The sequence below is a fragment of the Trichechus manatus genome, unplaced genomic scaffold (assembly GCF_000243295.1).
Source record: "Trichechus manatus latirostris isolate Lorelei unplaced genomic scaffold, TriManLat1.0 scaffold00014, whole genome shotgun sequence".
NCBI classification, from domain to species: domain Eukaryota; kingdom Metazoa; phylum Chordata; class Mammalia; order Sirenia; family Trichechidae; genus Trichechus; species Trichechus manatus.
This window is the reverse complement of record NW_004443950.1, coordinates 2,454,172-2,470,583: the sequence shown is the minus strand read 5'-3', so window position 1 is coordinate 2,470,583 and position 16,412 is coordinate 2,454,172. Positions and strand designations below refer to the sequence as shown.

General features: G+C 47.7%; 1 protein-coding gene across 1 annotated transcript in view; it reads left to right on the top strand.

Moving 5' to 3' along the window:
• The first annotated feature begins 10,264 nt into the window (after nucleotides 1-10,264).
• The window catches only part of BEAN1 (brain expressed associated with NEDD4 1), a 31,534-nt gene continuing 25,386 nt past the window's right edge, over nucleotides 10,265-16,412 (top strand). The window contains exons 1-3 of the mRNA XM_023726777.1: nucleotides 10,265-10,401; nucleotides 10,514-10,635; nucleotides 10,740-10,847. Of these exons, the coding sequence (XP_023582545.1) occupies nucleotides 10,265-10,401; nucleotides 10,514-10,635; nucleotides 10,740-10,847 (367 nt within the window). The remainder of the gene's footprint in view (nucleotides 10,402-10,513; nucleotides 10,636-10,739; nucleotides 10,848-16,412) is intronic.

The following is a 16,412-nucleotide window of genomic DNA, read 5'->3' as shown; positions in this document are numbered from 1 at the left end:
ACAGTCAATATCAAATTACATCAAGAGGCAATCCATGATGGCTTCAGCAAGCTCCCAAAAAAAGAATCTAGAAATTTTCCAGAGGAAGGAAATTTCTTGGAATTACCAGAGGCAGAATACAAAAGATTAATACACAGAACTCTTCAAGAAATTAGGAAAGAAATTAAGCAAAACACAGAACACGCAATAGAGGAAATTAAAAAGATTAAAGAAGAGCATAATGACAAATTTAACAGGCTGCAAGAATCCATAAAGAGACAGCAATCAGAAATCCAGAAGATTAACAGTAAAATTTCAGAATTAGACAACTCAATAGAAAGTCATAGGAGCAGAATTGAGGCAATGGAAGTCAGAATTAGTGAGACTGAAGATAAAGCACTTGACACCAACTTATTTGAGGAAAAATCAGATGAAAGGATTAGAAAAAATGAAGAAACCCTAAGAATTATGTGGGACTCTATCAAGAAAAATAACCTACGAGTGATTAGAGTACCAGAACAGGGGGGATAACAGAAAATACAGAGAGAATTGTTGAAGATTTGTTGGCAGAAAACTTCCCCGCTATCATGAAATATGACAAGATATCTATCCAAGACGTTCATCAAACCCGTATAAGGTAGATGCCAAAAGAAAGTCACCAAGGCATATTATAATCAAACTTGCCAAAACCAAAGATAAAGAGAGAATTTTAAGAGAGGCTAGGGATAAATGAAAAGTCATCTACAAAGGAGAGTCAATAAGAATGAGCTCAGGCTACTCAGCAGAAACCATGCAGGCAAGAAGGCAATGGGATGACATATATAAAAGGAGGAAAAAACTGCCAGCCAAGAATTATGTATCCAGCAAAACTCTCTCTCAAATATGATGGTGAAATTAGGGCATTTCCAGACAAACAGAAGTTTAGGGAATTTGCAAAAACCAAACCAAAATTACAAGAAATACTAAAGGGAGTCCTCCGGTTAGACAATCAGTAACATCAGATAACAACCCAAGACTAGAACACAGGACAGAGCAACCAGATATCAACCCAGATGGGGAAGTCACAAAAATAAATCAAAGCTAAAACACTAAAAATAGGGAAACAGATGTCAATATGTAAAAGATGACAACATTAAAACAAAAAAGGAGTTAAAAAATGTAGACATAGATTTTTCATACGGAGAGGAAGTCAGGCAATATAAAGAAATACAAGACTGGTACAACCTTAGAAAAATAGGGGTAAATATTAAAGTAACCACAAAGGAAGCTAACAATCCTACAAGTCAAAATAAAACAAGAACCAGAAACAAAGGAGAAGCCTCTGTGTAGCTGATCAGTACTCATCAGAGGTGTCCAGGCCATGAAAGCAAGGAGAGAATGAGCCACGGTCACAGATGGGAAGAGTCTGAGGAGACACAACAACTATGGGCAATGTGGGACCCTGATTGGATCCTGACACAGAAAAAGAGCATTAGGTAAAAGATGGGCAAAATCAAATAAGGTCTGTAGTTTGGATAATAGCACTGTTGTTGTTGTTACTCGCTGTTGAGTCAGCTCCAATTCATGGGGAAACATCGAAACGTTGCCTGATCCTACGCCATCCTCATGACCATTGGTATATTTGAGTCCAGTGTTGTGGCTATTGTGTCAATCCATCTCACTGAGAATTCTTTGCCAACACCATGGTTCAAACGCATCAATTCTTCTGTCTTCAATAGTGTTGTACCAATGTTAATCTCCTGGTGTTGATCATTGCACTATGGTTATGTACGTTGTTAACATTAGGGGAAGCTGGGTAAAGGGTAAGTATGTACTCTCTGTTCTATTTTACAGTTTTTCTATAAGTCTAAAATTACCTTAAAATAAAAAGAGTGCTTTGTTTTGTTTTGTCTTTTAAAGGACTTCGACACAGCCGGCAACGCCCTGATATGAAGTCATTCTCACCAAACCTGGTTTTGCTGTATTGTCTGAAAATGCAGCTTATTTGTTTTGCAATCATGGATATTGTTCTCACAGAAAACCTATGGTTCTGAGAAGCTTACAAGTATCAAATGGAAGGAGGAGGAGAGCTAGACGTGGCACCGAGGAGTGGCAGGGAGAGAGAAATAACTATCACATTGCAGTGTGGGGCCATGTAGTGCAAGGACGGTCGACTCGTACACCTGAAGAACCTCCAGAGGCAGCCCGGTCGCTGATGTCCTTATGATCCGACTCCACTTGGGCAGCAAACGTTTATGGAGCCCTGAGCCAGCCTTAGTGCTGGGGACAAAGCAATGAGCAAGACATGGTTCCTGCCTCCCAAAGGCTCACAAATCTTATACCATTCCTATTATTTTGGAATGTGAAGTGTGTTAGAAGACCCCAGATGGGGGAGCTGTTAATTCAACCTGAGGGACAATAATGTTGAAGAAGCAGATGAAGAAGGGCCAACATTGGAGGGGGGTCACTCATGGCAGACGGAAGTGCAAAGAATTACAGCCAGAGAAAAGAAAGCTTGGTGGCTAGAGCAGGAGGTTGAGGTGGAGAGTGGATGGAAGAGAACCTGCAGAGGTGGACCAAGACCAGATCACAAAGGACCCTGATGATTATGCTACAGTGTGGACTTGGTCCTATAGCAATGGGAAGCTACTGAAGGGCTCAAGCAAGGGCGTGGCTTAATTTAAGGAAGCTCCAGGCTGCAGAGTCCCTGGATGGTGCAAACAGTTAATGTGCTGTTAACACCATAGATCTACTTTGCCTGTTTTGGAAATTTATATAAAGCGAACCGTACAGCGTCTGGCTTCTTTTGCTCAATCTTACGTTTGTGAGAATCATCCATATTGTTGCATGTATTTGTAGTATGATCATTCTCATTGCTGTAGAATATTGTCATGGGACTATACCACAATTTATTCTGGCAGGTCCCTCCGTTCTTGGTCAAGAAAATAAAGGCGATCGTGGGACGCACATGGGTGTTAGCTGCATTAACTCTGTTAATGCATTCAAGTGCTTAGGTTCAGAAGATGCCAATATTTTTGTAAGCTTTCAAGTTAGACTTAACTACAGTATCTGAAAACTGTCAGTCTGGCAGCTGACATTATTTTGATCACTAAAGTCTATTTTTGTAAGCAAAGATGTCTCTTTCCTGTGGCCAGGGGAGCAGAAAACAAATAAAAGAGCCATAGGGAATGTCTTTTTGCTCTCTTTTGCAAATAGACATTCAACATTTGTAAGCAACATTTACTGAGACTTCACAGTGTGTCAGGAACTGAACTACTTTCTTTGCATGTATTATTTAATCCTGACAACAACCCTGTGAAATAGTTTTACTTTTATTGCTCTCATTGTTCAAGCTGTCTGCTTGCCCAGCCCTTCATCCTCAGCTTCTAGTGTAGCATCCGGTACAAACCAGGCACTCAACATTTTTTTTATTAAACAAGATAATGAGTGAATAATAGCCATTACCATTTACTGAGTTCTTAGTATATACCGGGCATCCCTGCGTGGCGTGAGTGGTTAAGCATTGGGCTGCTACCCAAAAGATTGGAGGTTCAAGTCCATCCAGATGTGCCTCAGGATAAAGGTGTGGCAACCTACTTCCAAAAAAATCAGGCATTGAAAACCCTATGGAGCACCTGAGGTCGCCATGAGTCAGAATCAACTCAAAAGCAACTGGTTTTTACTGGTTTAGTATATACGAGGCACTGTGCCAAATGTTTATATTCATTATTGCATTTATTATTCCCAACAAATCTATAAGGTAGAATAGGAGACACCGGCAGGGGTTTCTGCTCAGTGCAAAAGTCCCCAGTTTCTCTGAAAAATAGCCCCTGCTTATGCATATGTCCACTAGCTGCCATGTTTGTGCTATATGACGCCGCCCTTTTTGTCAGAGATTGAATTGTGCCTCCCAAAAATGTGTCAGCTTGGCTAGGCCATGATTTACAGTATTATGTAGTTGTCCTCCATTTTGTGATCTGATGTAATTATCCTCCATTCTGTGATGTGTTGTAAATCCTAACCTCTGTCTTTTTTTTAATTATTGTACTTTAGATGAAGGTTTACAGAAGTTTCTCATTAAACAGTTAGTACACATATTGTTTTATGACATTGGTTAACAACCCCATGACATGTCAACACTCTCCGTTCTCCAACTTGGGTTCCCTATTACCAGCTTTTCTGTCACCTCCTGCCTTCTGGTCCTTGTCCCTGGACTGTTGTGCCCCTTTAGTCTCGTTTTGTTTTACGGGGCTGTCTAATCTTTGACTGAACGGTGAACCTCAGGAGTGACTTCATTACTGAGCTAAGAAGGTGTCCAGGGGCCATACTCTCGGGGTTTCTTCAGTCTCTGTCAGGCCAGTAAGTCTGGTCTTTTTTTTTTAGTTAGAATTTTGTTCTACATTTTTCTCCAGCTCTGTCCGGGGCCCTCTGTTGTAATCTCTGTCAGAACAGTCAGTGGTGGTAGCTGGGCACCATGTAATTTTACTGGACTCAGTCTGGTGGAGGCCGTGGTAGTTGTGGTCCATTAGACCTTTGGACTAATCTTTTCTTTGTATCCTGTTCTCTTCATTCTCCCTTGCTCCTGAAGGGGTGAGACCAATGGAGTATCTTAGATGGCTGCTCACAGGCTTTTAAGACCCCAGACTCTGCTCACCAAGGTAGAATGTAGAACATTTTCTTTATAAACTATGTTAAGCCAATTGAGCTAGATGTTCCCGGAGACCATGGTCCCCACAGCCCTCCGCCCAGCAATTCAGTCCCTCGGGGAGTTTTGATGTGTCTATGGAGGTTCCATGACCTTTCCTTGTACAAGTTGTGCTGGCTTCCCCAGTATTGTGTACTGTCTTGCCCTTCACCAAAGTTATCACTTGTCTATCGTCTATTTAGTATTCCCCGCCACACCCCTCCCATCCTTCGTAACGATCAAAGATTGTTTCTTCTTGTGTGTAAACCTTTTCATGAGTTTTTACAGTAGTGGTCTCATACGATATTTGTCCTTTTGTGACTGACTCATTTCACTCAGCATAATGTCCTCCAGTTTCATCTATGTTACGAGATGCTTCGCAGATTCATCATTGATCTTTGTCATTGGATAATACTCTGTTGTGTGTAGGTACCATAGTTTCTAACCTCTATATGTTAATGGCAGCCCTGGTGGTGGCAGTGGTTAAGAGCTATGGCTGCTAACCAAAAGCTCAGCAGTTTGAATCCACCAGCCACTCCTTGGAAACCCTATGGGGCATTTCTACTCTGCCCTATAGGGTCACTATCAGTTGGAATTGACTTGAAGGCAACAGGCATGGGTATATGTTAATTGAGGCCAGATGAGTGTGGAGTATATTTTGAGTACAAAAGGGTATGACTCAAGTCATACCCTTACTTAAGTCACACCCTTGCTTAAGTCATACATTTTATCTTACAAGAGATAAAAGAAGAGAAAAATGAGTGGAAAGGGGAGGGATCTTACTACTACCAAGAAAGAAGAGCCGGGAGCAGAGTGTATCCTTTGGACCCGGGATCCCTGAGCTGAGAACCTTCTAGACCCAGAGGAAGATTGATGCCAAGACACATGGAGATCCCCAAGGAACGCTGGGCCCACAGATGTTGAAAGGAGACGAGGACCTCCCCCTAGAGCCAACAGAGAGAGAAAGCCTTCCCCTAGAGCTGGCACCCTGAATTCAGATTTCTATCCTCCTAAACTGTAAGAGAATAAACATGTTTGTTAAAGCCATCCACTTGTGGTATTTCTGTTATGGCAGCACTAGATAACTAAGATACTTCTGGTCACAGTTTATTGGACCAAGGGTAGATACCTAATGAAGTTCATTCAATCAGATTCTCTCCTGGAATTTGGGCTTGTGGTTGAAAGACGGTCAGTTTTGCTTGTGGCTAGAGTTGAGGTACTGTGAGCTTACTCCCAAGCTGCAGTGCTTAAGGAAGAGCAGAGAAAGAAGCACTTCAGGGGGAGAAAAATTAAGTGACTGAGCAGAGAAGTGCAGAGTTAAAGAGGCAGAGTCGGTCTGGGTTCCCCTCTGCTTCTCTATTCCCTGCTCCAGGGCCTCAAGAAGCCCAGACTTTGTGTTATGGATTGAATCGTGTCCCCCAAAATTGTGTGTCAACTTGGCTAGGCCATGATTCCCAGTATTGTGTGGTTGTCCACCCTTTTGTGATCTGATGTGATTATCCTATGTGTTATAAATCCTAACCTCTATGATGTTAATGAGGCAGGATTAGAGGCAGTTATGTTAATGAGGCAGGACTCAATCTACAGGATAAGATTATATATTCAGTCAATCTCTTCTGAGATATAAAAAAGAGAATAGAAAGAGAGAGAGAGGGGACCTCATACCACCAAGAAAGAAGCACCGGGAGCAGAGCTTATCCTTTGGGCCTGGGATCCCTGCGCTGAGAAGTTCCTAGACAGGGGAAGATTGATGACAAGGACCTTCCCCCTGAAACAACAGAGACAGAAAGCCATCCCTGGGAGATGATGCCTTGAATTCGGACTTCCAGCCTCCTAGACTGTGAGAGAATGAATTTCTGTGTGTTAACGCCATCCCCTTATGGTATTTCTGTTATAGCAGCACTAGATAACTAAGACACTTGGGTAGTAGTAAATTCTTCTTTTTTGCTTAAGATGGTTCAAGTTGGTTTCCATTAGGTAAATATTATTTTTTCCATTCCACATGTGGAGAAACTGAAGCTCAGGGAAAGTGAAGTGACTTGCCCAAGGTCACACACCCAGTGAGGGACAAAGACTTAAACCAAGCCTATCCAGCTCTGCAGCCTGAGCTGTCTCCCCTTCTTTCTGGTGTTCCTTGGTCCAGATCTGTGAGATGTCTATCTTTCACACTGCCGCAAGCTTTTTGAGGGCTGAGCCATGTCTGACTCGCTGCAGCAGCTCCACCTGAACACTGTCAGGTGTCACTTGCAGCTATCAGGATGGAAATTTCACGGGGCCAGAGGAATCATCATGGTGTGACTGATGGGGAGTTAACAGGTTTTGTAGATACAAATTGTAGAGGCAAAAAAGTGGGGCATGGAACCAAGGCACTCCCTAGTGAGCTTTCAGCACACAGGAGCTCCAGAAGGAGCTACTTCCGGTATCACAGATGTTTCCCCTCCCCCCACTTCAGCTGCCATCTCTGACTTTGTGGCCCTTAGGATGGCCCTGCTCCCTGTCTCTGCCCCACTCCAGCCCCTAACCAAAGCAAAAACCAAAACCTCTCTTCATCTCCCCTTAGCACCATCAAGGCATCTTCAAGAGAACTTTTAGCAAAATCGGAGGGAAAGAGGAGAAATCTTTGTCTGCAAAGCTGATGGAATAAGTTTCCCTCCCACATCTCCCTCCTTTTTTAGAGATTGGTTGTGCTCTCAACCTCCAGGGCCAAGGCAATATAGGGAGCTGGGTCCTTTGTAATATAATTCAAGGCTGGAAAGATGCTAGACCCACTTTTGACATAATTTCAAATAAGAGATATACTAGCAAGAAGGCAACCTTTCCGAAAGGTCTGATGAGTTTTTTAGACAGATATCCCACCCAGACCACCCTGAAGGTCTTTCCCCATCTCCTTCTTCACCCTTAGCAAGAGAAGATCCCACAACAATGAAACTGTTGAGTTGACCATCACTAAAAGGGTGGGAGCACATGTAGGGGAGGCGGTGGAGCAAAGAGGTTAAAGGACAGAAGACTCATGGTCAAGTACAAGCTGAAAAGGCCAAAGAGGCTCCTCCATTATCTTCACCTCATGGGTCCTGCTTGGGATGGATGGTATTATGGACCCTGAAGAACAAAAGGAACATTCCTTGGGATTCCCTGTAGCGTAACACAGAGTACAATCTAGGGCAAGTTCTCACAGCCTGGGCACTAAGGGATTCTTGGGGAATCGCATTGTTCCGAGTCCACCCTGTATGATTTCCCTCCTGCCAACCTGCCTGGTCTTGGCCAGGCAGATTCTAGACACTGTGCTTCCCTGGTGCCCAGGAGATGTCCCTCCTATAAATCTGACCCCATGCAGAAGAAAACCTCAAAATTATATGGACATATCACTGACATAACGAATCATCACAGATATGCACAAAGACTTACAAGGATGTTCATTGCAGGGTTGTCTAGAAGTGTGAAAAACTGGAAACAAACTAAACGCCCAGCACTAGGGGATTGGTTAAATTAAAATCTAGTACAGCCTGTCTGATGCAGTGCTAAGGAGCCATTAAAAGTGCGACATAGGAGAGGAAAGAAGATATCATAATCAGCAAGCTCACTCCATTTATGGTCATTTGTAGAATTACACAATTAAAAAGAAAAAAAAAAGAAATCTCAGTATTAACAATGACTAGTTCTTATTTTCTTCTATCTCCTCTTGGTGTCTTCCAAGAGTCCCACACTAATATGTATTTGTGAATGGATGGATGGATAGACAGAGACAGGTAGAGAGTCATACTGGTAATCACACTCCCATAAGCTAAACCGCACACCACCAAGCCCAGCTGGAAACCTCTTCTGGGCTTCAGTCTGAGGAACAAGCCAGATTTGCCAGACCAGTGATGTTCAAATGGGCGCTAAGGAGAATGAGCTCTTCAGGGCTGGAGCCTTCCACAACAACTCCCTCAAAGTGAGTCACCTCCAGTGCTACCACTACCATGTTTTATTTTTGAGCACCACTTTCCAGTTGGTGACAAGCCTTCGAGTTTTGAAACAGACCTAGCTTTGAATCTGCTACCAACTTGACTTTGACAAGTCACTTCGCCTCTTTAAGCCCCAATTTCCTCATCACCAAAATGTGGGTTATTGAGAGGGTTGGTAACGAGTTTCATCAATTCATTAATCAAATGTACTGAGTGCACCCCTGCTGGGCTCTGGGCACCAGTGGTGAGCTCAACAGCCCAGAGGCTGCCCTCATGGGGCTCCCAAACCAAAAAAACAACAAACACGTTGCCATCTAGTCAATTCTGACTCATAGTGACCCTATCGGCCAGAGTAGAATTGCCCCCATACGGTTTCCAAGGAGCAGCTTGTAGATTTGAACTGCCAACCTTTTGGTTAGTAGCCGTAGCTCTTAACCACTCTGCCACAGGGATATGTGGCTCCCAGTCAAGTTAAAAAACAACAACAACCGAAACCCATTGTCATGGAGTGGATTCCGACTCATGGAAACACCATGTGTTATAGGGTAGTATTGCTCCAGAGTTTTCTTGGCTGTAATCTTTATAGAAGCAGATCACCAGGCCTTTCTTCCATGGCATCACTAGGTGGATTCAAACCACCAACCTTTAGGTTAGTAGTCAAATGCAAGCTACCTGCACTACTTAGGGAGCTCTCAGAGCCCAGGTGCTCCAGTGGTTAAGAGCGTGGCTGCTCACCGGAACGTCAGCAGCTCCGATCCACTAGCCTCTCCTTGGAAACCCTGTGGGGGGCAATTCTACTCTGGCCTATAGGGTTGCTATGAGTCGAATCCACTGGATGGCAACGGGTTTGGGTTTTTTTTTTTTTTTTTAGAGACCTCCTAGTCAAGTTGTTGTTGTGTGCCCTCCAAGTAGATTCTGATTCCTAGTGACCCTATATGACAGAGTAGAACTGCCCCATAGAGTTCCCAGTCAAGCACCCAAAACCAAACCAAACCCACTGCCGTCCAGTTGATTCCGATTCTATATAGGACAGAGTAGAACTGCCCCATAGAGTTTCCGAGGAGCACCTGATGGATTTCAACTGCCGACCTTTTGGTAAGCAGCCTTAGCTCTTAACCACTAAGCCACCAGGGTTTCCCCTAGTCAAGTAGAGGGGACTAAATAAATGATTCCACAAATAACTGTAGGCCTGGGGGAGGGGCTGAGACTTGTCCAAGGCCCAGGAGTAGGGCTGGGGCAGAGCAGGTCTTAGAAGCCAGGAGCCCTCCCCTGCCCCAGCTCCGTAGTGGCAGGCTTGCTGCATCTGGCAGGGCTTGCATCTGGCAGGGCAGCGGGGATGGAGGGCAGGGGGCGGGGGGCGGGAGGAGAATAAGCCTGCTGGGCGCTCAGGTGAAGGTTCCAGCCAGGCCTGGCTGACACCCCCAGCATGTCCCAGAACTCACCTTCCTGCAAACTGGGGACAGGAGGCCCCGCCAGGTTCCTCCGTACAGCCAGTAACCCAGCCATCCTGTGTCCGGCCTGTCATCCCGCTCTCCATTCTGCCCCTTGCTCTTTGCCTGTGACAGCCCAAGTGCCCAGCCTTGCCTCTGCCCAACCTGTCTGGCTGTCCTTCCCAGAATGAATCATTTGTCTACCATTTTCTGCCGGTGTCTGTCCTCTGTTCCTGTCTCTCCTCTGTATGTCCATCTGTCTGTCGTCCTCCGCTCACGCCTGGCCGGCGTGCTGGCCTCTTGTGCATCTCTCGGCCTTCACGCCGTGCCTGCCCCCCTGCCGCTGTGTGGGTGTCAAGCTGGCTGTGCGGGTGTCAAGCTGGCTGTGCGCAGAGGGGCGCGGCTCGGCCCTCCCCCCTCGCCCGCGTCCCCATTTCAGCAGTGACCCGGGCGGCGGCGCAGCGGCGCTGAGGCCTGGGAGTGGCTCTGCCGCCAAGGGGGGCCCGAGCGGGCGGTGGCGTGGGCGACGGAGCCGGGAAGGCGGCGGCGGCCAGGCCAGGCGGCGGCAGTGCCGGGCCGGGCCCTGAGAAGCCGCCGCCGCCACCGCCGCGGCTGGATCGTGGGTTCGGCCCGGCCCCGCCTCGCCCGTCCGCCCCGCCCTTGCGCGCCGACCCAGCCGAGGCTGAGTGGTGCGCCCCCCGCGACGCCCGAGCCCGAGCGCAGCGGCATCTGATCCGGAACCGGAGCGGGAGCCGGAGCAGGAACCGGAGCTGGAGTCGAAACTGGAGCCGGCACTGCGGCGCACGGAGCGGAGCGAGGCAGCCAAGCCGAGTAAGGGGAGCTGGCAAGGGCGGCGCAGGGAGGGCTGGGGGTGGGGGGAGGGTCGCGCCCCTTCCCCCGCGCTCTGCGGCGACCCCGCGCACGCACACAACCGGGCGCTTCACGCGGAGCCTCGGCGCGCCCGGTGGACGGCCGCGCGACCTCGAGCGGAGCGGCAGCGCGCTCGGAAGACAGCGGGATCTCCGGACTCGCGCGGACCTCGCCGCCGGCACCCGCGCCCCGAGGCGCGCCACCCGGACGCGCGCGGGTCGGGGCTGCCTCTGAGCTCGCCCTCGGGCTGCGGGAAAGGGGGCTCGCGGGTTCCAGCCCGACTTGGGGCGCGAGTCTCAGCTAAGCATGCACCCCGGGTAGGGGCGCAAGACAGTCTACCTGGCCCCGAGCCTTCGGTGTTGGGAACCCCTGAGCAACTCACCCAAGAAGGGGAAACTAGGGCGCACTCTCGGCTGGGGTGGGAAAGGAAAGGGAACGGGTCTTTGCGGAGTTTGGCGCCAGAAACTACCCCGCTTCCCATTGAGTCGGGAAGTTTTACCCTCCGACGGGCAGTTCTCCCGGGCTATGCTCCTGCCTCTGTGCCTGCCGCTCCGGCCTATCTCAGCACCAGCGGTGGGAGACGGGGCGTCTTCGCCGCACCTTCTTCCCTTTTGGAGCAGACTTTCCCTTGCCGGGTAGAAAGTACTCCAGGCTGAGTCCGAGGGTGGCGGCTCCAGCGGACTGCGTAGTGCCAAGCGGCGTAGCCGCCTCTTCCCAAGCGCCCTCGGAAGCTGGCTGACTCGCACGGCCTGTCCTCTCACCACCTTGGTCTCCTCGGTCCGGAGGCTGGCGCAAAGGGGAGACCTGGGGCTGCCCTCCTGATCCCGCCGCGCCGGTGCCTGCGCGGGTGGCCAGGCCAAGGCTGGGGAGACAAGGACACAGTACAAGGCGTGAGAGAGAGGGGCTCAAGGGGCTTGGTCCGTGGTCTTGATCCACACAGCCCTTCGGGCTTCTGCCAGGAGGATGCCCCTCCTTTTCTAGACTCTCCTTAAACATCTGACTGCTATAGTTGAACGTGTGACTTACCACCCTGTGCCTCAATTTTCTCATCTGAAAAGTAGGAAGGATTCTGTTGTGAGCAGGATGTTTAAGGGCTTTGGAGCCCCACTGCAGGCCTGGGTGACATCTTAGCTGTGTGACTCTAGGCAAGGCACTAACCTTTCTGAGCCTCAGTTTCCCCATCTGAAACATGGGGAAGGTGAGTTGGGAAGATTGAATGAGACATGGCTTGTGGGGGGGGCCAGGCACAGTGCTGGGCACACAGCCAGCCCTCAGTCAGTTTGGCTACAGGTGTGGTTTTATGAAGAGTCTAGTGCACGGTAGATGCTGAGCAGAGCAGTTTCCTTGCGGTGGTGGGGGGCATGACAGTCCCCTGCACTGCCCTCCCTGGAGGGCTTTCAATCGCCCAAAGCCTTGTTGACATTTAATTGCAAAGCAAATCTCTCTCCTTTCTGGGGCACCCTCTCTTCCCCATAGGCTCTGTTCCCTGCCCTGCCCAGTTCTCCCCTCCCTACCCCATCATCTCCGCCCGCCCACGCTGGAAAAGGTGGTACCTGACTTAAGGGTTACTCTTTCCCCCTTGCTCTTGGCTTATGTCTGTTGCGCCAGGTGGACATGAGGAGAAGCCCCACATATCGCCCGTGCTCTGCCCACGTCCCCTCACTCCAGCTTTGGGGCGTGGGGAGAGTTGCTTTCTCTGAGGAGCGATGGGCTTTGGGGCTGTCAGGTGGGTCAGACATTCCAGTGGTGATGGTTCAGGCATGCAGCGAAGGGAGAACAGCCATCAGGGCAGGGAGACAGCGAGAGGTCTGAGGAGTCCCAACCCTGATTCGTTGCTGAGTAGTGTGTTCATCCAGGTGAATGGGCCCAGAGGCACCGGAAATGATGAGCCTCCGGGAGGAAATGGAGCCAAGCGGCTCATTGAGAGGTTAGGACTTCATAGCTGGAAGGTGCCCAGGAAGGGGTGGGCTCCGGGCTGTGCAGCAGGGTTGGGGAGTGGGTGCTCCGACCCAAAGCAGAGCAGAGGGAGGCCTAGAGCCCCGGGGGAGGATGCATGGATCTCTGGGGTGCCCTGAAGGGTGTAGGTGGCCAGAAGCACTGGTGGGAAGAAAGCAGAGGTCCAGCTTATGAACAGCCATGTTTGTCCCTGGCCACCTGTGGCCCAGCTGCCCAGGTCAGGGGGCAGTTGGGGAGGGGAGTGTCCACATGATGTCTGGTGGGGACCTAGGGAGACCGACAGAATGGGCTGCCTCCTCAGGATACATTCTACACAGAAACCTCCTCTCTCCACTTTCTCTATAGCCTACCCACCCCTCCCCCATTCACCCACTGGTGTGGCACATCCCTACATCTTCCATAACCCTCCCCTTCTTTCCAAAGAAGTTCGTCGGAAGCCAGTTAAGTTTCTGTCTAGTGATCCCAGTATTCAGAGAATAGCCGATAGGGAATGTGATGGAGATACAAGCGTTATCGTCTGTCTTTGGGAAGCTCGTTACCTGAAGCCCTCGCCCTGGAAGAGCTCAGCACACAGGGTGAGGGATGGGAAGGTGTAAATCAGCTCTCAGCCCCCTAAAGGGAGAAACTGAAGCTAGGAGGGTTTCTGGAACCCCTTGGCAAGTGAGCACAAAATAGAGTTGTTGTTGAGAGATGGACTTCCTGGGTTTATAGCACGTGACTCTGGACTTAACCTCTCAGAGCTCAATTTCCTTTTGAAAATGGGAATAAGTGTTACACACCTCCTGAGACAGCTGTGAGGACTGAAGCAATCACATACAGGAAGCAAAGAACAATTCAAACCACCTCTTCCAGTTGCTTAGCACTCTGTCACCACTACGAACACGCATCGAACACGTGCTGTTTTCCAGCCAAGAGCACTTTCTCTTTGAATTCTGACAATCGCCCTCTGACTTAGGTGCTATTACCATCCCCATTTGATAGGTGAGAGCACTGAGACCGGGAAAGGTTAGGTTAGGGTCTGACCTTGCTAGATGGAAAACATTTAAAACGCCGCCAGGACTCATCACAATGTTATATGAGTTTGTAAAGTTGATAATTAGCACATTTGACATTGTCACTTAGATGACATGTAATTAGTTCTTGGACTGATTCCTCCATGAATATCTTCAATCATTTTTATGTCTGAGAACTGAAGGGGAAGATATTAATTGTCCACGGACTATAGAGACACCTTCATTTTTTTTTCTCTTCAAACAATAATCAAACTGATTTAAAAAGAACAGTTCCCATTTATTCCCTGCCCCTCATCTCGGCCTTATTTTTCTCCATAGTACTTAGCATTCCTGGCATCTGTACATCTTGTTTATTTGCTTATTGTCTGCCCTCCAATATAATATAAGCTCCCCACGGAAAAGAATTTTTGATCATTTTGTCCAGTGTGATATCCCCAGAGCCTAGAATGGTACCCAGCACTTAGTATGCTTTGCAAATTATTAAGTGTTTTAGAAACATAAGGTCTATTGTTATTATTTTTGCCAAGTGTATAGATTGCCTGAGAATGAAACATTAAGGCTCAAAGACAGAAACATTCCCTCAAAAAGTTGGCAGATAGGACTTACTCAAGTGCCAGGGATAATTTGATGAGGGTTAAAAAGCAATGAAGATCATTCATGTAATATTTTAATAAAGCTTCTTATCAGTGAGTTCAAAGACAAGTTAATTTTTTTAAAATCTCATCATAAATTGTTCAAAGGCAATTAGATTTTTTAAAAAAAGCTTTCAGTGAGTTAACTATCATTGATTTATTCACCTGATTACTTTTCATTTTGTTAGCACAAAATATTTTTTAAAACTTCATTATATTGATTTCGAGGTGATGAAAGTAATACATGTTTATCGTAGGAAATTTAGAAAATCATAAAAAATATAAAGAACATAAAAATCCTCTTTAATCCCACCATTGCCCAGAGAACACATGGTGACTAAACATTTTAGTCTATTTCCCCTTTTTTTTTCTATGTATGCTCAGGTATATATTCTGTAGGGTTTTTTCTTTTGCAAATAAGGATCATACTGTCTGCACAGTTCTATAACTTGCTTTTTTTTCTTAACATTATGTTAAAAGTCTTTACCTATATTTTTAGCTTTCTTTGAAAACATGATTTAATGGCTATATAATATTCCACTGTAAGTGTGAGGTGTAATTTTCCCAGCCTGTCTTTGGCTGATTTGACTCTGGGGTTACCTCCCATGTTTCACTGATAAAAATAATGCTTGTCTGCACCCCTTTGGTGTTCTGAACCCTGAATGAAGCTCCCGTACGCACAAGGTCAGAACCCACCTACCGGTTTGCAGATGAACCAGCGTACACAGTTAGACATTATGTCAAGCCCCAGAAATTGGACCATGGCGTGGTGGGAAAGGGGGTGGCAATTGATCCTGTTGTTGTTAGCTGCTGTTGAGTCGGCCCCCAACTCATGGCGACCCCACGCACAATGAAACAAAACGCTGCCTAGTCCTGAAGCATCCCCATGATTGGTCGCAGATCAGACTATTGTGATCCATATAGGGTTTTCTTTGGCTGATTTTTGGAAGTATATCACCAGGCCTTTCTTCCTAGTCTTAGTCTTGAAGCTCTTCTGAAACCTGTTTAGCATCATAGCAACACACAAGCTTCCACTGACAGATAGATGGTGACTGTGCATGACGTACATTGGCCAGGAATCGAACCCAGGTCTCCTGCATGGAAGGAGAGAATTCTGCCACTGAACCACCACTGTCCCCTGTAGAAGGCTACTCCAGGTAAATTAAGGCAACATGGAGACCCAGAAACCTCCAGGCGCATCCTGACAAACCCTAGAGGAGCATACATGTGGCCAGACATTGCATGGAGACAGATGGCCTCCTTGCTGCAGAGGCTGCTATGCACCTTTTCTAATATCAGGCCACGTTACCTGCTTGCACACCTCAGTGCCTCCTGCCCACGTCTTTGCCACTATTCTCTCTCTTTGTTTCTCCCTTACTCCCAAATTCATTCATTCCTTCATTTAATCACATGACAAACGCTTAATGACATTTGTTTGAGCACTTTCTAGGGAATGTTCTTCTCCATTGAGGGAGTCACCAGCTGGGTGATCTTCCTGTGGAGGAGAAGGAAGTTATGCCACCTGGGTTCCCCCACCTGCAGCCCTGGGAGTTAGCCCCTGCCTTGGGGAGGTGGACACAACCCTTTTGAGATCAGTGTGTACAACCAAAGTCCCTGGGATTCCTGACTGCCTCTAGGTCTGGACAATCTCATTCACACCCAGGGTTCATCGACCCTCTGTGAGGTGACATCATTCATTCATTCAGTAAGTAGTCACTGGGCACTTGCTGTGTGCCAGGCACTGTACTAGGCACCAGTGGTTGCCTGGGGCTTCATAGACTGGAAGTTGCAAGCTCCCCCATCTTAGGAAGGGCCTCTCAACCAGCGAATCATGCTCAACTCCTCCCTCTTCCTCACCCTCTACAACCGATCCATCTGTCCCGCTTCTTAAATATCCGTTCCATAGCTCACGCTGTTCCTCAAAC